The sequence below is a fragment of the Metopolophium dirhodum genome, chromosome 8 (genome assembly GCF_019925205.1).
Source record: "Metopolophium dirhodum isolate CAU chromosome 8, ASM1992520v1, whole genome shotgun sequence".
NCBI lineage: Eukaryota > Metazoa > Arthropoda > Insecta > Hemiptera > Aphididae > Metopolophium > Metopolophium dirhodum.
This window is the reverse complement of record NC_083567.1, coordinates 2,776,368-2,799,852: the sequence shown is the minus strand read 5'-3', so window position 1 is coordinate 2,799,852 and position 23,485 is coordinate 2,776,368. Positions and strand designations below refer to the sequence as shown.

The window sequence follows — 23,485 nt, the reverse complement described above, 5'->3', positions numbered from 1 at the left end:
ACGTAGAATGGAGTGTTTGTTTTCATTGAAAATGAAAATACAACAAACACGGTTAGTGAGCCATGATCGAGACTCGATATAGAAATGAGAATAACGACAAAACGTATATCGAAATATTTATGATTTATTTTGAAATATTATTACCAAAACGCTAACATTTTTCAAAACTATTGGTTTGTTATAATAATATTCTTTAATGCTTAAACACTATTTTCGGGTATTTTTTCATCAGTCTCTATTGTGGCTATCCACTCAGTTATTGTAGGTACCTATTTATTCGTTTGTGGAAAAGTAAACACCATATGCTTTGTTAATGACCATAATATGTATAATTTGTGTTTCGTCGTAAATAATCAAATCAATTACATTTTCATTTTGAATTCCTGAACCTTAAAAATTAAAATATATAATAAATTATGTATTCACACTTATTCGTGTGCAACAGTGCGAAGTGCATGAACTGTCAGACGTATACGTCTGGGGCAAACATTTCTTGGACATAGCCGACGCTAAGAAAAAAACGAAATTCGAACCGAGAAAATATGAATCGCAGTGCACGGTGAAAACGCAGAAAGTTATGGATCTTTTGACTTCGAATTGGATCAGAAATTTTTTTACGCCACAGTTTGTACGCACCTGCACCGCTCGTATATTATAATATATTGGAAATTATTATTAAGACTACAGATTATTGACGTGTAAATATTATAATACTATATAAAAGTTAATTTTGATTTTATGAACACAAGTGAAATTGATTTTTGTTCAATGTTGATATTACGCGCCCTACGTCGAAAAAATAAAATGTATTATAATATTATAATATTTAATATCATATTTTCTTTGTGGTCTTACTATAATAACGTAATAGTATTGTTGACGCAATCAATGCATATTATCTAACACGCTCCAGTATAGGTATGGCTATATACCAACTTTCTAACCTTACATTTTTGAATTTTTCACCCTCACCACGACTCGACTTTTCACCAAGTCGCCCAGACCGCATTGAATTCCAATAAAATATATTATTATGTGTGCGACGTGTACAGGAAGCAGTGCAGACCGTCAAGACCTACAAACATTGCGTTATATCGGCGGTGTGCCATCACATAATCGACTGGTGTCGGGGCACGGGCGACAGGACAGTGTGCATGACGATTGTCGTACACCGACCAGGGCACATCAACGACGGCGTTTTCTCGTCATATCCGGTGGTCATCAGCGAGTCCGGAAAAATGTCCGTCCGCGTGAGTATGCCTACCTGCAATACGTTTCGTTTCCGTTTTTATAGTTCCGCAAACGTAAATGCGTAAGTACCTATACAGGTATACATAAGCATAGAATAAAATGGAAAAAAAATGTGTCAGGCTTTATAGAATGTTCCTGTGCAGTACTACGCGAGCACGTGTTATAAGGGTATTTGCAGAGAAAAGTCGATTGAATTCAACACGCATCTCGCCCTCTTGTCGTTCGAACTTGTGACCCCCTCCCCCGCACACGATATGTTGATCTTACTCGAGTGTAACGATAAGGCGTCAAGAGTTCAACCAAGAACTGCGCGCAAACCGTAAAAGATCAACTATGCAAACTTATATTTTTATAGTGATACGTTATTTCTAAGAATTTTTTTCAGTGTTGATTATACGCTTTTTTAGAAAGGGGTAGAGGAAAATTTCATGAGATTATATTCTCAGTTCGATTTAAATTTAATCGGTTCTTCTATGCAATTTTTAAATTAGATATATTTTTCTAAATATATAGGTACCACTAGATGTCAGACTAATTATGTAAGTCACCCAAAACAGCAAAATCCATTATTAGGACGCGTGTTCGCGTGGAATAAGATATAAATATTCAGTGGTTATAAAAATGTTTAATACTGGCACTCAAACAATATATTTTAACAACACTTCTTTGCAGCCATTCCGTGTAGTTGGAAATTGGAAAACGTAATATAAATTATTGTTTCAATCCGTGTGCCATATTTGTTTTCTAATAATCTGATATTAAATTATTGTTGTTTTAAATTTATTATTTACAACCAAGAGTAGAATGCTTTTACACAGTATACAACTATGATTATATACAATATTACGAATATTACTATATAATATAATCTAGTAAAGAAAAACAATAAAAAAACCAATAAAATGTGTTACCTATCGTTTATTTTAGAACATTGAAACGGATTCACAACAATTTGTAAAATTGTACAGATATCTGGAAACTCAACAAAAAGAAAGGTGCTTTATTCGCAACTACATCAAGTACAAGGGTTGAAAACTACCTAACATTAAATACACATAATGTGTAAATATGACGAATATTGTAATCTCGCGAATTGTTCGTTATAATCGTTAAAATATATTGTTGTAACTTTTGACGAAAAAAAAAAGATAAAATATACATAATATATAAGAAGTTGAATGAAATATACAATAACATAAAAAAAAAAAGTTTTACATTGCTCTGAATTCAAAAATGGATAAAGATGAATTTTTAAGGTCCCCACACCAAGTAACAAAAACGTCGTTTTCAATCTCTTTGACAGTTAAAACTAATACATCTGAAAACATTTTTTTTTTGAAAATTGTTACTCGATGGTGCCGTAAACTATGTAGCTTAGTCTGGAAGTTCACTCGGAAATCTTTCCACCACAAAATTCACTAAAAGTAAAATTTCTATTAAAAAGCAACCAACAGGTATGCCACCAATACCTAAATTCGAAAAAAGTAACATTTTCCAAATTTTTTTTGAGGCGTCAAAATAAGCTCCATCCTTTTAAAAACTAAGTAACATAAACGTCGATCTAAAAACGGTTTTAAATCCCTTTGACAGTTAAAGCTAACATATTTGAAAATTAACTGTACAAAACTATCACATTTAAACAAAATTAAAAAATACAATATTTTATCTATAGGTACATACTTAAGTGTTTATTTTATAAGTATATATATTATACGGTTATTACCGCGGCGTGCGACGTAGACCTCCTGGAAGTTGCAACTGCAACCCTGGTACTACGACCAACACAGTAAAGTCCACCACTGAGTAGTCGTCGCACAACTTAATAAGTATAAGTTACACACCATAGGCAGCCTAGCTAATGATCGGCGCTACCTTATTAGTGAACCGAAAAAAACCCTATACACCCAAAGTCGTATTTTTTTAAGCCCCCCTTCACAATTAAATATTTATATAATTTAAAAAAAGTCTAAATTATCTATTTACAATAATAATATACAGTAACTTCAGAAATATTATTCATCTACAGTCTTGGATTACACCACCTAGCTACAAATCAAAAATAATACAACAATAATATCAATAATACCTAGATGCGTGCCGTACCGTCATCGTCAGTCTGAAGTCTTTATAGTAGGTATTTCCGATTTCGGAAGTCAGGAAAGTAAGTAAATGGTAATTATAACGATACCCACAAAAAAATCAAGTTTTAAAAAATAAATAAATGTTGTAACCCTTCTCACTTAAAACTCGGTTGACCGGCACCTTTCAAAAGTTGCAGGGGCAGCCCAGGCACCCTTAGCTGCCACCGTAGACACGCCTATGTTACATTTTATTCAGTATATAGAAAATATAATGTACATACGATACACAACCCAATCGTACAGAGAGAATCTTGAACTTTAAACCAATAATATTTTATGCATTTCAATTAACTTAATAGTGTGTACCATATACATATATAATATATCATCGTTATATTTTATAATAGTAAATTATTTATTATTCATCTAATCATTTATATTGATATTAAACTCAGTTTACAATCGTATATAAAAAAAAAATGTTTTAACCTAATTATATAACTTATCTTTGCATTTAAGCACACCATCTCATATCAGTTTGTAACTAATTGTAACTAATGGCCTTTGTTGTCGATTTTATTTAAAAGATCAATAAAAAAAAAAACTCAGTTTAATCTTTAATGATTTATTTAAACGTCTGAAAAAAAATCATGCAACATCATTAAATACGCATAGCTTGAAAATATTCATAATTATAGAATGATTCCAATAGATTCAATTAATTATTCGTTTCAGTGGTGGTCAAACAGTGGGTGGGGAAGGATGAGAGGGATAGATCACTCATTGACCATTTTTTTTATGAACAGGATTGGTAAATCGGGTTCAAAATGACCTTTTCTTGGTTAATTATGGGTCCCGATATAACAGGCGATTATTAGTCCGGTATGTTATTACCCGGTAATAATATAGGGGGTAAATATTGACTGTGACACCGGGTATAAAAGGCTAGTAGGTGAGTTGAGTCACGGAAAAAAGGTTAGTCCGTTCATCTCATTTTTTAATGTATCAAAATCTTTATTAAAGGCATATTATATGTTATAATAATGGTAAAAATGGAGGCTACGGCCAATTAACCTAATTGAGATTCCATTGTTAAAGACGAAAAATATAATACATTTAAAAAGGAATTTATTTCACCAAATATATTTTTTATAGTAATTTTATGAACATAATAAGTCAGTGGCGTACTCAGGAATTTTGTATGGGGGGGGGGGGGGGGCTAAGTATACAAATACAATATGTTTTTTATTTACACTATTTATTTTTTTTATCAATCTTGATAAAATTTTAAGGTCAACATAGTCAATGGGGGGCCCCCTTAGCCCCCCCTTGCTACGCCACTGTAATATGTAATAACTAAAAGTCATTTTAATTACACACAATAATCTTAAAATTAATGACGTAATAAACACCAGCATTTTGAAAATGAGGTATAATATGTATATCCATATGCAATAATTCAATATTTGCAATAATAATTATTTATTCCACTTACAAAAAATACTGACACATTATGCCTACATAATATTATAATATATAGCATATGTGCGTGCATAAAAGAGCGAGTTTGTACAATGAATGATAATACACACTGTAGTATCTATAGGTATTGAAAAATTAAGTTAACGAATTTTAAATAAATTCAAGTAAAACAATTTTCATAAAAATACACAACTTTGAGTAAAAGTGAAATACATCGTAAGTAGGTGAGACATGTATTATAATAGGTTCATATTACAAATATATTTTGTTTGTTATGTACAGTTATAATTACCATTTAGGGCACAACAGAGATTTGAATTACCTACCGAATAGTAGGAACAGTCCATAAACTACTAACATAAATAATGCCACCAAAAAAGACATTAACGTGTAGTGAATCATGTACAATCTGAAAACATAAATAGGAAAATAATTAATAAACTGCAAAATACTGGCGATAAAAAATAACGACAAAATGTCTGCCAGACTGTGAATATTATACTGACATTTTATTTCGTCTTAACGCTTCCGGCACGGTGTCCATTGGATCTTTTAAGATGTACAGTCGAATGCCCAACACGTGTTTTTTGAAATACTCATTCCAGTCTAATTTGGCCACGTCGAACCTAAACAGGGACTGGTCCAGCTTGGACAGCTTTTTTATTAGCGACTTTGTGTTGTTGTCGTGGAACGTCCACGATTGTAGTGCGAAGTACGCTATGACTTCGGAGAATTTGTGCATTTTCTTGTAACCATCCAATAATCTGAAAAGTGAAAATAGGTTAGGTTAGGTTAGGTATAAACGATAGGTCTTCGAGAAGACGCGTTTTATTTTGGGTCGTATATTATATAATATTAATTATATTTTTCGGTGTCTCGTGTACTCACTGTGGCTTTCTTCCCGTTAGTTTGGCTAAGGAATCGATAATGAGCGCGGGTAAGATGTGGAGGAGAAAACACAAAATTGTATATTCGTATTTGTTTTTGGTAAGCCTCAACATAAATGGCCAGATCTATGTACAACAAATGAGAAAAAAACCGATGATTTTCTTCCGGTTAGGTATAATCCAATACAATATAATATCAATAACTTTTTTTTGAATTAAACATAATATTATGTTATATTATGTCAGGTATTATCTGAGTAAAAACATCTACGAAACACTCACCGCTCTTACAGAGGGTGTGTGGCATCCATGTTTTGTGTTGAACGCCAAAAATTCTCTCCATGTTAATGGGTTAGAGCTCGAAGAAACGACATTGTAAATTGGTGGCACGAACTGTTCCTTATTCAGACCGTCTGCTTCAACTTCACAATTGGAGTTTCTATGCTCTTTCCTAAAATGTTTAATTGTATGTTTTAATTTACTTTTACATGTCATACCATTACGGAACTGAGGTTATGTATCAAAACATCTAAAACGAAAATCTACAATATAACTAATTGTTGTTGAACTCGTAAAGTAATAGTGTGATAATACGATTGCAGCGGTCAAACGAGGTGTATTTAAAACCATAACCTGCAATTATTATTTATTTTCAATTATCGAATAGGCGCAAGCCGATGTAAATATTATATTATCTCAATGGCTATAAAAAAAATTGTATATTGCTTGATCATATAAAATATTGATTATACCAGTATCGGTTGATCGCGCACGTAAAATTAAACACACTTTTACGCGTTATGTACAGAGTAAAGTATTTATCAGTGAAGAAAATAATACAAATTCCAATGGAGAAATAATAAAATAATAAAATAATAATATTATTGTGCTGCATGTAATGATATAAATAATATACCTAAATAAATAGTGATCAAACATGACCAGATACTTAAAATTTTTAAAGTATCTAGCTCACTTGTTAGAAAGGGTCGGCGACCACTGTCTTCTGTTTGTGTGGTTGTGGGGAGGGGGGTTAGTCGTTGGCTGGAGAAAATATTCGAATTCCTTATAAATTACACAATAACACGACGATAGCCGAAATCGGTGCCACACGAACGCGAAATCATAAGAATATATTATCATATTCTACGTTTGGGTACTATAATTTTGTAAAATAGTTATTCACCAAGTGAAGGTAAAGAGATTGATCTGAAGATAAACGAGTCAAAAACAAAGTATATGATACTTTGAGACGAAATCACAATACTATTTATTTAAAAGTTGATGAATACAAATTTGAAAGGGTACAGAGCTTCAAGTACCTAGGCGCAGAGATCAATGAAAATGCTAATAGCCATGAAGAAGTTAAAAAACGACTTATGGCAGCAAATAGATGCTACTATAGTCTAATGTCACTATTCAAATCAAGATGTCTACCAATAAAGTCTAAATTAATAACGTTATACAAAGTCTTAGTCAAACCAATTGCTCTATATGCATGCGGTACATGGGTCACGACAAAATCGGACGAAGGAAAGTTAGGAGTGTTTGAAAGAAAGATATTAAGGAAAATCTTCAGTCCAAAGAGAAATAACGATGAATAGTATGAAATGAGAAACAACGGAGAATTGGATAATCTTTATAAGGAACCTACCATTATTGGGTTCCTGTAGAGCACGAGGATAAATTGGACGGGACATGTATGGAGATCAGAGGGAATGATTGGATCAATAACTAAATGGAAACCCAACACTAAGAGACCTCGAGGACGCCCTAGACAAATCTGGGTGGATAGAGTACAAAAAGACTTTGAACTTATGAACGTAAGGAACGCAAAAGAATGTACAAATGATAGAGGGGGATGAAGACAATATGTAGTTGCGGCGATGGGCCTTAAAGGGCTGTAAAAGTCTAAAAAAAAAGTTATTCACCATTGGTTGTGGATGTCCCAGGCAGAGGCCACAACGGCGTTGCTGATGAAGTCTCCGGGCACGATGTCGGCTATTTGGTCGGGATCGGCGCACATGCACCTCATGAGTCCAACGCCGGTGGCCGCGCAGACCCCTGTTGGTCCGTAGATGTTGTTGATCCACCCGGGGACCGGTTCGTTGTCAGTGGCCACTACTACGATTCAAAATAAATTTACCAAAAACGTATTATTTCTTCGTAATATCGACAACGGCAACGATCCACAGTAACAGTATTGCAACCAGAAATGTTTTGGTGGTGGTTAGTGGGGGGGGGGGGGGGGGCAATCCGAGGTTACTGGATTGAAATATGTCGGGTTACCTTTAAAAGGAAACACACTGCATTTGTATTTTAAACTTATATGATACGGTTTCTGGTGGCTATTATAACATATTATTGTCAAAAATATTATTTTTATTAATACTATTATTATTATTATTATTGTTATTACAAAGGTAATCATTATTCAACAATATTTAACAAAATAGTTTATTGTATTTTATCATTTGACAAGAGTACTCAAATTTGGTTAAAGGCTTCAGACCACGGTTTCGCTACTACACTATAAAATTATATAGGATCAACGTATTTATACATAATGTATACTCACTCATCGACGGCCTTATCACCCCGATGGGTAACCCTTTGCCGTGTACTGCGATTTCGCCTTCGGCAATTGCTTTTGTCATCGCATACGTGTTTGGCCACTCCTTCAGCATTCTATATGTATAAAAAACATATGGTAAAACAGTTGTTTTCATTTATTTTGGAAAACATTTTTCAACCGTCGAAGAATTTTACTCATAAAGTGCGGCCTGCACTCTTAAGAGGACGTAACAGTGGTATTTGTTGTCTTCGTCTTACAAGTGCGTAACATCGTAATTTTACGCTCAACAGAACACGTGTAGCTTCGTTAGTTTAAACATTAGAGTGAATTGACTTATGAAACTTGATGGTAAGAATATTATCTGTGTTTTAATGTTGATTTTGTACGATAGTTCAATTTTTTAGCAAGTTATGCGTATATAATATACCGTAAATTAAAAATGTTCATAACTCACTTAAAAACTGAATTATCGTAAAAAACCAACGTATAAACACAGATAATGTTCTTACCATAAATTTTCATTTTTCATAATAGGTCAATTCACTCTAATGTTTAAACGAACGAAGTTATAGGTATGTGTTGTGCTGAGCGTTAATTTGTTATGTTACGCACTTGTAAGACGGAGACAACAAATGCCCTTAAAGGGCTACAACACGATTGCGCACATTTTCCTTTTTTAACCCGAATAATTACAACACGATTGTGCACCAAATTTTGAACACGATTGCGCCCCGATCTCTGTATCCTGGTAAAACCACAACAAGATTGAGCACCAAACGATGTGTGATGAATATACGATATATATGATTATTATTTGGTGAACAGATGGGTGCGAGGTATAAAACTGCATAATGCATATGAAAAGATTCTGGGATATGAGTTGTTCTGGCTTCTTCTGATGGTTGATCTGCCCCTTAAGTTGGGGGAATTATGCATCTGTTTCTACATAGTTTTTAAGTAAATAATTGGGAATTCCAAAATTAGACGTAGGAGCATTTTCTACGTAACTATTGTACCTACCTACTACCTATAGATTATTTTATATTTTTATGTAGTACATAAATTATTATACATAGTGGTAGTATATACCACATTATATACATATTACATATCATTTGGTAAGCAATCCGGTTGTGATTTTATAAGGTAAAAAAAAGGAAAAGTGTGCAATCGTGTCGCAGCGCTCTTAAAGTCTTAAACAGTATAGGAAAAAATAAATTGTATTAAATTAACTATCTATTTTTTCGAAATGTATTAGTTTTATATTATTCGAACAAATTAATTTCAATGAAGTCGGGGCATTTGTTCTATATATTAACCACGGGTACTGCAGATCATACAAGTGCGCCATACTTACGAAGGAGTAATTCTGGTGATGTAGTCATCGTCAAGACTGTTCATGAACTGAAACAAATTGTCTCCAGATATTGGTGGTTTGTAATACACTTCATCTACGACTTTTCTCCCAGCACAATTCGAATAAGCGGTTGAAATATGAACGAAAGCCTAAACGAAAACAGTTATTATGAATAAATCAAAAGTAAAAAAATAACTATTAAATTTGGCAGTATTGCATTTTTTATGTTATTATTAATTTTACTATGGATGATTTAATATAAAAAAAAAATATAGAACAATTGACGTGCATACTTATGCGCATTACTAACCTTTAAGTTTCTCATTTCTTGGCTCATTTTCAGCAAATCCTGCAAGGCGACTATATTGATGTTAACCGCTTTTCTTAAATGTTCGTCAAATCTTACTGTAGCAGCGGAGTGTATAACAATGTTAACCTTTGTTAAAAAAAAAAAAAAGTGTTAGGATAAAACAAAAACTAACGGTTTTTAATTATTATAATAATTATTGTTGATTATTATTACTTCATCTTTCATAATGTCCATGTATTGCTCTTGTATCCCTAAATTTGGTAAACAACAATCACCGATTACTGCCGTGACCTTTTCCAAATAGTTGGGTTGTTCTTTTTTCATTAATGCAAATAACTGAAATCATAAATCGAACACCTCACGTTTTACTTAACTGAATGTAAATTTAAAAATGTATGAACGGCATCTAATTATTTTTTATCACTGATTTTTATTACTCTTTGGCTACTTGGCCATGCTTTATTTTATTGATACCTTAGTGAATTTACGTTCACAGTAGTGCTATTCACTTACTTTCAATTAATCTATTATTATTACTATAAGAAAAAGGAGAAATAATAATATAAACAAATTAACAAACATGTAGGTATAGAATATTCCTACGATTAAATGTATTCCGATCATACACATGGTGGATGTTGGTAAATTTTTTTTCTATTAAATATTTAAATTGTACTATTAATTGTACTAAAATATACTCTTTTTCACTTTTACTAATTAATTTTATTATTAAGATAACAGATTTTGTCTAAATAATACTTTTAAATAAATATTTATGATTATATTGTATTTGTGGATATGAATACATTATATTATTATACCTATTTAAATTTCCTAATATTGATAATCGTCTCTTTTAGAGGTCGATAACTCTTTTAATATAATTATACATTCAAAACCAATCGTAAATTATTATCTGTATATAATAATAGTTAAATGTCTAAAAATATTATCTAAATGACTAAATGTAAAAAAAAAAAAGAATATTAACTCACTGGGTCATTGAAGAGTTTTTTAAACCTTTCGTCTGTAGTTTTTCCTTTTTTCTCTCTGATCAAGACATAAATTTTTTTAACTCCAAAACAAGTTCTGAAATAAAAGAACAAAACAATTTTTATTAACTTACTGTTATGTATATTTTGTTGACTTAACTCTTAATATATTACATCAAGAATTATTATAGAAACAAAGTTTAAGTGATCTCAATTATTAAGTCGGTAAAAATGTAAAATTTATTTTTAATCATATAGGTATTTAAATATTTTTATGTTTCAATATTGGAATTTTTGAATGAACAAATAAAATATTTAAAATTGTTGTTATAATTTACTGTATTTTGTAAATAGTATGAAACAAAGATGTACGTATGAAGGAATATCATTAAGTCGTACGTCACCTATGCAAAATGTAAGTGTCAAAATATTTCCTGAATTTCTTAGTAAAAACTAAACAAACAAAATATTTGATAATTTTTATATTTTATAACAATTTATGCTAATTTATTTTAATCTAGGTACATGGCCAGAAATGTCTTCTTAAGTCTTAGTTTCTAGTTTTAAGCCCCTGTGTTCTAATATCAATTAACTATTTAAGTTTAAAATCAAACGATTGTATTGAATTTATTAAATTTACACGTAATAATATATATTACTATACAATAAATATAGACAAATCAATATATTATTGTGTGTCTGAATAGTATATTTAATAAATATATTGTGTTGTGAACACCCAAAATATGCACATCATTGACAATAAACAATTTAAATTCGATTAAACAATGCCGTATTGTGTGATATAATATAGAAGTGTTCGAATGAATAGCTGTTACCTGATTAGTTTTTCCAGTATTAAATTGCCCACAAATCCAGTGGCGCCAGTCAAAAAAACCGACGTACCATTGTAAAAAGATTGAATTTCCGAAAGGTCATGAGCTGTGCTCTGGCTGTTCGAGTCGAACTTATCCATGACTGCAATATCGACAGGTTTCCTGAAACGTCCAAACAATACGAAGTGTGAAAAAATATACCAACAATGAACAATGTTGTTGTTGTTGTTGTTGAAAAAGATCCTGTAAGAGTTTAAGACATTTAAAAATATCACACAAAGGATATTATAAATTCTGATCATAGAACTAACTCGGTATTTCAAAAAATGTTTTTAGATTGTGAAACGGCGAATGTATTGATTTTACAATGATGTGTGTTTTTTTTTTTTTTAAATTTTTTTTTGTGCTGTGTACTCGATAAGTAGTCGAAATAATGATTGGATTTTGAACTTCAGTATCTTGTTCGATGGGAAAGTGAATATCGTTGGTGCATTGGATGGATCAAAATTTAAAATTTCCAATAGTTTTCAAAAGTGCCGGGAAAAACAACATTAAAATTAAGAAAAAACGGGAATTTTCACGCAAAATCGGTTTTCCACAAAATCGATTTTGGTTTTAGATGTAACTCTAAAACAAAAGAACGTATACACATGCAATTTTCACTAGTCATTTATATTAGCATTTTCTATACACGATAAAATTTTCAAAATATTTTGATTTGTTTTGAACTAATTAGGAACATTTTCAGTTTCCAATTTTATTTTATTCCAGTATTTTTTTCTATGGATGTCAATAAAACTTTATTTGTTGCGTAAAAAAGTTTGAAAATTTAATGCAAGGATCCTGATATATTGTTACAATAGCAGTTGAAAAATATTCAAAATACATAGGCACAATTTTTTTTTATAAGGATTTAAAGTTCAAATTTTCACAAAATGTATTTAATTTAAAATTTAATAATTATTTTGTAGTTAAAAATTTATAAAATGTTCAAATTTTATAGCTAAGGATTGAAAATGTAAAACAAGGTTCCACGTAAATAGGTTATATATAAATTACTTTATTCACAATAATATCAAATATACTTAGTAATATCATAGGCTGACTGACCGTTTTCGCTCAGAATCGTTTTTCTTATACAATGATTGAATGATATTATATCATTGAATTCAAATTTAACACCATCCATTACAGTGACCCACTTGTAACCTAATGTACAGCAGAGCGACATCCATTTACCCACATTTTTTCCCTGTGTATTGTGATTTGGTGGAAATTTCTCCAAAGTTTATTTTAGGATGATAATATTCTTTCAAATCTATTTTTATACTAACAATAATAATTCCTTGGATAACTGATAATGACATGATAGCAACTAGCGTTGTTGTAAATAAGTAAAACACAACATAATAATAATGTTTATTTTACTTTTGCGGAATATCTACGTCTTGATTATTAATAAAATTAAGATCAGAAAATATGCAATTAAAATAAATAATACATTTTTTTCAGTTTATAATTTATTTTTATAATATAAGTATAAAGTACTAGAAACAGTAGAAACCATAACTACTCGGATACCAACGGTACTAGATTCTTTCAAATGTGATGTCAAATGATTCTTTCAATTTAAAATTTTTTCAAATGTTTCAAAATGTGCAATAAGATATGTATTCATTTTTATTTTACTTAAGTAGGTTAAAATAAACAGTATACTTTTTTTTATAAAAACTAAAATATGTTTATTTAACAATGGTTTTCCTAGAGATTTAAAAGATAACTAATAAATGAAAATATTGGAAGGAATGGAGTGAAATTTTTTTCTCTAAAATGTGTGTTTTCCACGCTTAATGATGGTACAATAAAAAAAGTTGGTCAAATCTTCTGTAGAAGTTATAATATTAAAAAAACTTCAAAACTTTAAAACCTTATTATTAAAATATCAAAAATGATATTTTTGATTTTTTTTTTTGTAACTGTGATTTTTTTATCTCTATAATTTTAGTGAAATCAGAAATTGTACTTACTGTATATTATATTGTTAATAAAGAAATTTAATAAAAAAAACCCCTGATGGATGGGAATTCCCAAACTCGTGTATAACTTTGAAACTAAGTCCGACCGACAAATTTTGTTTGCATCACTGATTGTTCTTAACTCATTGAAAAACAAAGGTTTCCAAAAAAATATTTCAAAACCTAACCACATTTATGAGTCATAAATTATGACCCGAAATAAAAGGTAGGTAATAATAACCTTACATTTTAAGAAATAACTTTTTGGGAGGTGGAAAAATATTTAAATACAGCCTTGGGTACAGATACATATAGTTGACCTACGAGTATTATGCATAAGGTATTAAGGTGTTATGGAAAGCATCTACACGGGAATTAATAATTGTTGACAAAAACATTGGGTTACTATCAACAGCTCCATCAGCTAAATATTTTCAGTCGATGGGGCCCGAAGAACAATATAGTAATAATAAATATGTATTGACATGTAGAGGGAGCTTCAATTCGTTTAATATTCAATTATTACACAAAATGATATTCGCGTTACTTATACCGACCTTGCGACGGTCCTGCGTATGTATCCTAAACTTTATAAGATGTTATTTTATTACATTATATTTTAGAAATTTACACCTAAACACGAAATAAAATATGATAATTATATTATTAAGAGTATGTCTGAACAATAGAAATAGTTCAATTTCAGCAGTACTTTGGTATATATATTTATCAGGCACACGATTTTAACGGTAACTTCGACGAAGTTAGAACGTTTCTACGGTCATATAATTGGATATTATTATTAAAACGATGTACGATGTACCTAATACTTATAATAATACGTTGACATAAATATTATTTGAATAAAAGCAGGTATTCGTAAATTTATACTTGAAAATATAATAAATGATTAATAGTTACGTCATAATATAATTTTTGAAGTATTTCTCTTCAATATTGTGTTCTAATGTTTCCATCAACCCGGCGCGTAAACGTGTGATACAAATTACAAATCCATCTCGTTAAACGACAAAATGAATGAATAATAATTACTGTACGTCAAGACCTTTGACCATAGAAAAACAATATAGTTTGTTTATTAAGTGAACGAGTTATTGAACTTACTATTTAGTGTATCATAATTTAAAATGACAATGGCATTACCTATAGGTTTATATTATCGATACAAATACGTACATCAGATATGCATGATTTTTTAGATTTGACTATTTGCGTAAAAAAGCATGAATATAATTTAACGATTACTTTTAATAAATTCAACGCGAATTGAATACTTAATACCTATTACCTAATGCTTAATACCTATTACCTAATACTTAATACCTATTACCTAATATACTTAATACCATTATATTACGGCCATAATAAATAAACGATCTGAATTAAATTATCCCCCCGAAATTTTAAATGAAAACAACTATTGAACTTAGGTTAAATCATCTTTTATACATTCTTTTGTTCATGGATTACGTAATATAGTAAGTACACGGATACATACATTTTTCTGACGACAAATTAAATCAACGTCAACTTTGGGCCCTAAAACTCAATATTTGTCAAATTCAAGGAGGCAGCTGGTATACTAAAAAGTAAATCAAAACGTTAAAAGCATATTTAATAGACTGAGATAAAACTACTTGAAAAATAATTACACTTATTATTATTGTATTAAAACGTATACCTAGTTAAATCAAAAATTTTCGGAAACAAATGTCTTTGAATTAAAATGTGACGTTAAAAGTAATAATCTATAGACATTGAATCATCTTATTTGTTCATTGAGACCAATTAAAAACAGATTGTAATTATTATTTGGTGTTTTTTTTTTTTATTATAATTCACAAAAGCACATGTATAATCAATACAAAATATAAGCACAATAAGTATATAAGATTATGGTTACGTCATAACATGGCATTTTTGAATAAGAATGCCACCTTTTGGTAGCACTTAGCATGGTGTTAATTTATTTGATTAAATAAAGAAAAAATGAAAATTATCGAAATCACTTTATTTATATAACAATGTGTAAGTATAATCAGATAATGTGGTAATATATAAATGAGTCTTATACTCTTATGGAAATATTGTACCAAATATCTTATTTTTTATCAGCAATACATTAATTTAAAACTTACACCTATGTTTAGTTTAAATAAATTAAATAATGATATGTATACAATTAATATCTGCCTGAATTAATAAGTACATAATCATTTTAGATTTTAAACGGAGCGATGAATGTATTAATTTCACAATGATGTATGTTAAATTTTTTTTATTTATTAATTTAATTTTTAATTTTTTGTGTCTGTGTACACTACAAGTGTAATAATGATGCTACGATTTTCAACTTCAGTATCCTGTTTGATGGAAAAGTGAATCTAGTTGGTATGCCTTGAGAAGGTCAAAGTGATGAATTCCAAGTAGTTTTCAAACGCAATTGCAATTTTATACGCAAAATCGGTTTTTGACTAAATCGATTTTGGTTTTTGGTGTAACTTTAAAACAAATGACCGTACATACAAGAAATGTTCACTGGTTGTATATATATATTAACATTTACTAATTACTATACACGACAAAATGTTCAAAATAATTTTATTTGTTTTGAACTGTTTACGGACAATGTCAGTTTCCAATTTTTTTTCGTTTTCTTTCTACGAATTTCAATAAAATTTTATTTGTTGGGTAAATAAGCTTGAAAATTAAGTACAATAAGCCTCTTAATATATTGTTACAATGACGTTTGAAAACATTAAAAATCCATAGTCATAATTTGTTTTTATACGTACAAGTTCAAATATTGATAATCCACTTAAAAATCGTTAAAATTTGCAAATTATTTTGTGTTGGAAATTCATAATTTTTTTTTTTAAATCTTAGATTTGAAAATGTAATACACAATTCCTCATAAGATTGTCTATCCACGTAAATAGGTAAATATATAAATTACTTTATTCACAATAATATCATAAAAATAATAACCGTTTTCGCTCAGAATCGTTTTTCTTATACAATGATATTATATCATTGAGTTCAAATTTAACACCATCCATTAGAGTGAACCACTTGTAACCTACTGTACAGCAGAGCGACGCCCACTTGCCCACCTTTCTTATAGATTTATATTTAATACGATATTTTACAACGAGTTGAATTAAAAAAATCCAAAAAACTAAAACTAGAATATTTATTATCGTTCATATAATGCATTAACCGTTCAAATTATACTCATAACAATTTATGGTCAAGATGACATTTAAAATATTATTTACCTGTACAATCCTTGTTCTATAATAATGTTCGGGACTCTGCACGTTTGGTGCGAAAACTTTCGTTATCGCAACGTTACTGTGTGTGATATATTATAATTATTTCATAACAACAATATGATATATATATGACTGAATAATACACGGTGTAATGTTTGCTGGGCAAAAAAAAAATAGCGACAAAAATCTATCCAAGCCACAAACGAAAGTACAATATTTGATAAAAAAAATATAAAAAAAACAGAAAATCGTTCGTAATCGTGAGGTCTGCCCGTGCACAGTCCGGTCGCTGTGGTGGAACTGACTATTCGGTGGATCCGCATAAACACCACGTCGCCGATACACTCTTAAATACAATTTGATGGTTAGAGTTCACACGCGAAACAGCGGAAATTCACCACGACACGGGTGAGACAAACATCCTAGATCATCCATGCCCGAGAAAAGGAAAATTATACGTGACTATCAACAACCGGTGCTGGATCTCATTTTTTCTTCGAAATAATATACATCGATGTACGCCGGATATTGTGTCGGACAATCGTAAGGTTTTTCAAAGGATGAAACCTCGACGACCGTATACAGGACGATTCGCTGGGCACGCTCTAACGCTACCGCGTGGGGCGAGGGGGTTACCCGTGCGCTTTCTGAATGCAAATCCTATTAAGATTTTATTTTAAATCGTGTACCTACAGCTTATCGTAGGCCCTCGGACGTCCCTGTTTAGTTTTCCAAGGAACTTATAGATATTGTTAGCGGCAAATGAAAAGCCCTTGCACTATATAAAGCTGCGGGAAATCCCCTCCAGGACTATAGATGTTTCTCTTGTCTACGTGTCAAGTACAAATACGGATCAAAAAAATGTTACCGAACCAAAATCCTATCTGTAGTTTACAGGTCCGGTAATCGATAATAATTTACGGAACCATTAACACTATCGGGCGTTCAAGCAACACCCAGTTTTATTTACATAACCGTTATCGCGGTTAACGGTTCGATAACGGTTCGGTAAGGCACCACAAGACGTTATTGTGCAAGCCACCCTTAATATCCTGCAAAAATGCAGATCCATGTCGTTTACCGAATACGTTACCCTAGCCCCCCGCACATGTCTTTCCGCGTCTTTTTTTTTTTGCCATTATTTAATACGTATTGTTTGAATTTGTTTGACGTGTTTCGGAATTTTTCGTCATCGGACGTTTCCTCAACCAGCCCTCCGCCCCACACAGGGAAATTGAATTTTTCAGGATACCCGATGACGAACAAATTCCGAAACAGGACAAACAAGTTCAAACAAATTAATTACTAAATATTGACAAAAAAAAAAATCGCGAAAAGCCATATGTTGGGGTAACGTACTAAATGGACATAAGCTTAAAAGAGTAGAAAACACGGTCAAATACTTGGGAATAGTTTTCGACACAAAATTATCATTTTTTTCTCATATACACTATAGAGTCTTCTACTTGTAAAGCACTAAAAATTCTTATAGGTATGTCAAACGTGTTTGTGTTCAGTTCAAATTTCTTACCCCGAACAAATTATTTCACTGTGCTTGAATACGGATCTGTATTGTGGTATATCCTCGTGTAATTGGCCATATTCTCTTGGAGTTATCTCTTGTTATCTCTTGGAGCGCGTACAACGTAAGTTTTTGTACTTTTCTGGGCATGTATTAAAAGTTGAGCACCATTCACGTGATTATTCTCCAGTCCTTTTTACTCTAAAATTATTTTCGTTGGCTGACAGGAAAATACAAACTAATTTAACTTTTCTTTCTAATTTACTGTCAGGTAAAATTGACTCCCCTATTCTCCTCTCTAACATTAATTTAAAAATCCCTACTTTCACCACACGTAATAACTATCCGTTTTATATTTCTGTTTGTAACACGAATTATGCTGCTAATGAGCCACCTGTAAGCATTATGAAGATTACCAATACTGAACCGTCTCACTCTTCTAATTAGTTTATTGTATCTTATTATATATTTTCTGTTTGTTGTTCATTATCAATTTTTTTCTATTATTAATTATCCCAACAAAAACACTCCGCTAAACTCCGTGTAAGTATATAAAAATAAAACTACTCTAAAATTTGTGGTATCATTTTATAGCTATAATAAGTCTTTAAACTATAGCTGATATCATTTATGTTAAAATGGTCTGCTAAATAATTCGACTTGGCTTGGCGACTTTATAACCCTTGATTAGTAATACACTACCTATTTCAATGATAGTAGACTATATTAATATTATGTACACATTAGGTACGCAATAATATTTTTGAATTTTTAACTTAAGTCGTCAAGCTAAGTTCAATTATTTAGCAAACTATTTTAACATAAGTTATATCTATAGTTCAAAGACTTAGCTACAAAATGATATCACAACTGAGTCGTTTTTTTACACGGAGTGTTTTTGTTGGGATATCACTAATTTTTTGTTGATGCCTTATTATTTGTAAGTCATTGTTACGTGACTAGAAATAATTAATAACGTGCTTTAAGATAGAATGTTATGAAGGGGGTTACAAACGGACAACTATTTTAACCAAAATGTACCAATATTTTGTCAATCATACCGATGGACCTGATAACGCGATAAGACTTCTGAAAACTGATTTGAACTCATATAAATATGTCTACTTGACATCGATCAGGCCAATTTTTTAAAATGTTGTCCTTAACCTTCTGTACATTTTGTTTGAATATTTAAAATTTACAAAATTTTAAATGTTGGTCATTTGAAAAGTAAATAGAATATCTTAAAATGTGGCTTAATCGATGTCAAGTAGAAATATTAACGAATTCAAATCAATAGGTACATCGGTATGATTGACAAAAAGTACATAGAAATGAGCATAAATTGCTTAGCGTTCACGGGCAGTATGTGCACGTGCGGCAGCTCTCCACTATTTTATTTACACACAGTCACACACTAACTTACCACTCACGTCTCACACATTCACAAGACCCTGCAAATGAATACAATTTGAATATTGCCTATTTTGAACTCCTTAAAAACTGTCCGTTTGCAATCCCCTTAAGTAATAACTTTTTTTAAAACACGTCTTATACGTAAATTTATTATGGTAGTTACAGTCGAGTAGGAGACAAGAAATACGTGGTCTTAAATTTTAATAATATGATTTGAATTTGGTTGAGAGTGAATGTTGCCGTAGCAACGAGAGTAGTGTGACGGATAAGAGGTGGATCGGAGTTACAATATTATATTATTTTACGATATTTTCGTTGCATACGAAAAATCGGACTCAAAACTAGTCAAAAGTACTGTAACTTTTAATCCATCCAACCGATCTAGTCGCGAGTTCCCCCGTTCCCATCTGCACAATATTTCTGATCGACTGAAACCTTATACGGTGTTCAGCCATTTGCCCTGTACAGCGGGGCGATAGATTAGCACAAGTTAGCACAGTTTTTCAATGGTACTACTCTGTCTCATGTTAATATACTTTAGTGGCTACTCGCTATTTGTTTTGTTTACTTAGCTTCGCGCCATTACTGTATATCTTTTTCTATGGTAATATTTCATGTACTTAAATGTTTCTTGTAATGGTAACCATTGGGCTACCAGTTTCAACGCGTCATCCATTACCGCACAAACTATCGAAAAACGAACGCGGGACAAAACTGCACACGTGTTTTTATGTTACCGATTACCGCGATTGCCTATTACCGGGGAATGGTAAACTCCTACAAATGTATATGTAATCTTCTACATATAGACATAGTGTTAACTCCTACAAAAGAAAGTGTTGACTCCTACAAAATATAATGTTGACTCAATGACTCCTACAAAGGATAGTGTTTACTCCAACAACGATAGTAAAATGCACATATATTTTTTTCAAATACCTTCAACGAATTTTCAAATATTATCGATTTGTAATTATATATAGGTAGTCCAGATCGGGAGTAGGTCTATCACTACATTGGTTATTTAGTTGTTATGTTATGTTTAAAACGAATAAAACATATGATTAAAATAGTGCAAAATCCATTATCCAAGTGAATATTGTGTTTTGTTTTTAAAAAACTGTATTAGATTCTGAGCGAAGCGATGAATGTATTGATTCTACAATGATGTGTGTTTTTTTTTTTATTTTTTTTTTTATTTTTGTGTCTGTCATCACCTTTTAGGACAGTAAAAGTGCTTAGATTTTCTTCAATAGTAACTTTTCTGATAGGAAAGTGAATCTAGTTGGTACTTTGGGGGGTCAAAAGTAAAAATTTCCCAGTAGTTTTCACAAGCAACGTGAAAAACAAAAGAAAAATTAAGGAAAAACGGGAATTTCTACGCAAAATCTGTTTTCGAGAAAATCGATTTTGGTTTTTTGGTGTAACTGTAAAACAAATGACCGTAGGGACATGAAATTTTGACTGAATGTTTATATTAGCATTTTCTATACACCATAAAATTTACAAAATATTTTGACTCTTTTTGAGCTGTTTACGGCCATTGTCAGTTTTCAATTTTTTTAGTTTTTTTTTCTATAAATATCAATAAAATTTTATCTGTTGAGTAAAAAAGCTTGAAAATTTAATAGAAGGCTCCTAGGTTATTGTTTCAAAGGCATATGAAAAAAATTAAAAATCCTTAGTCACAGTTTTTAATTATAAGCATTTAAAGTTCAAATTTTGACAAAATACGGAAAAATCACGAAAAATAGCAAATTATTTTGAGTTGAGAATTCATAAAAATTTTTCTTTTTAAATCTAAGATTTGAAAATGTAATATAAGATTACTCATAAGTTTGTCTACCTTTATCAAAAAAAAAATGTCTAGAAGAAACTTAAATTAAATTTTTATGAGCGTCTGAAATTTATATTTTTACAACATTTGATATTTACTCGATTTCTCATGTAACAATTTTCTTATTTTATTGTAATTAAAAGACGAATGACTGTAGATACTTGACAATTTCACTGAATGTTTATATTAGCATTTTCTATACACCATAAAATGTTGAAAATATTTTGTCTCTTTTTGAGCTGTTTACGGACATTGTCAGTTTTCAATTTTTTTAGTTTTTTTTCTATAAATATCAATAAATTTTTAACTTTTATGGCTAAGGATTGAAAATTTAAAACAAGGCTCCACGTAAATAGGTTATATATAAATTACTTTATTCACAATAATATCATCAAATATACTTGGTAAAATCATAGGCTGACTGACCGTTTTCGCTCAGAATCGTTTTTCTTATACAATGATATTATATCATTGAATTCAAATTTAACACCATCCATTACAGTGACCCACTTGTAACCTACCGTACAGCAGAGCGACATCCACTTATCCACCTTTTTTTTCTTTTAAACTGTTTTTCCTATTCAAAACGATGTTTTAAAATTTCAACAAAACAAATTGTTCGAGTTTAATACTGTTTTAAATATACTGTTTAAACACTGTTTTATACTGTTTAAAACTCAAACTATTTGTTTTGTTTAAAACATAGTTTTGAACAGAATAAACTGTTTAAAACAAAAAATACCGTTTTTATTTGTTTTTTTAAAAAAAAAAAAATGGAAAAATACACAAACTCTGTTATTTACTCAATGTTACGATCAACTTCTCCACAAATTCAGTGGCGGATTTACGGGGGTCCAGAGGGTCTAGACCCGCCCCAGACACTGATATATACACACATAATTAATTCATTCATTTTATAAAAATAAAAATACTACATTTGAAGTACATGTTATTTTTTAGGTTATCTCGTGCACTCCGTTACCCGTTAAATGTACAGACTGTATTTGACTCAAACTTTATTCAATGAGTTGTTTAATATTCGGTGTACGATGTTCTAGACTTATCTTAACTTTTCTGTTGCCCGGAATAAAAATTCTGATTCGCAGCAGTATATCATCAGGTATGGGTAGGTTGCAATCTACCTGCGGTTAATAAATGTAATGTAATAATAAGTACGATAAAAGATGGTATACTGTCTGTAGCCGCAATGATAAGAGGATGTCACTACGGACTAACCCGCAAGTGTTGTCTCCGTCTTACAAATGTGGAACATAGCAAAAACTGTTTTGCGTGGGACAACTTTTCTCGCACCATATTTGTTGTAGAAATACCAAATTCTCACAGCACGTAAAGAAAGAACTGATATATCTGTGCAACAGCGTGCTTTTTTTTTAAAAGCACTATCCAACCATTTTTTATAGTCAAATGAAAAAAAAACCAAGTGTTTAGAAGCATATTTATTTTTTAATTTAGCTTGTTCCTAAATCGTTTTATAAAGGGGATATTTGTTTTGTGTAAATTAAAGTAAAACTAAAATTTTCCGAGAAAAACCGTTTCCGAAGTGGTTACCGGTAATCTTGAAGAATTAAAACCACTTCCTACAATAAAACCAGTAAACACTTACGAAC

At 30.8% G+C, this 23,485-nt stretch overlaps 2 protein-coding genes across 4 annotated transcripts; one reads left to right on the top strand and one right to left on the bottom strand.

The window, feature by feature from the left end:
* Positions 1–403: 403 nt before the first annotated feature.
* On the top strand, positions 404–4,668 carry LOC132951184 (uncharacterized; the record flags this gene model as incomplete). The annotated part of the gene is made up of 3 exons (XM_061022946.1): positions 404–628; positions 1,053–1,250; positions 2,179–4,668. Coding segments are annotated over 3 exons (528 nt in total), but the record flags the coding sequence as incomplete, so codon positions are not given.
* Positions 4,669–4,797: 129 nt separating this feature from the next.
* On the bottom strand, positions 4,798–17,400 carry LOC132951182 (fatty acyl-CoA reductase wat-like). 3 transcript variants are annotated; one of them, XM_061022944.1, is made up of 12 exons: positions 17,086–17,400; positions 11,775–11,933; positions 10,939–11,032; positions 10,157–10,279; positions 9,944–10,069; positions 9,634–9,782; positions 8,280–8,389; positions 7,633–7,825; positions 5,984–6,152; positions 5,703–5,827; positions 5,321–5,578; positions 4,798–5,223 (listed from the first exon to the last, which is right to left on the bottom strand). In XM_061022944.1, exons 2-12 carry the CDS (start codon positions 11,909–11,911, stop codon positions 5,133–5,135), a joined length of 1,575 nt encoding a protein of 524 aa, XP_060878927.1. In that variant the 5' UTR covers positions 11,912–11,933; positions 17,086–17,400; the 3' UTR covers positions 4,798–5,132. The 3 variants fall into 3 exon arrangements, with proteins under 3 accessions (XP_060878927.1, XP_060878926.1, XP_060878928.1); XM_061022943.1 differs by lacking the exon at positions 17,086–17,400 and adding an exon at positions 14,708–14,889; XM_061022945.1 differs by lacking the exon at positions 17,086–17,400 and adding an exon at positions 13,799–13,924.
* Positions 17,401–23,485: the final 6,085 nt, after the last annotated feature.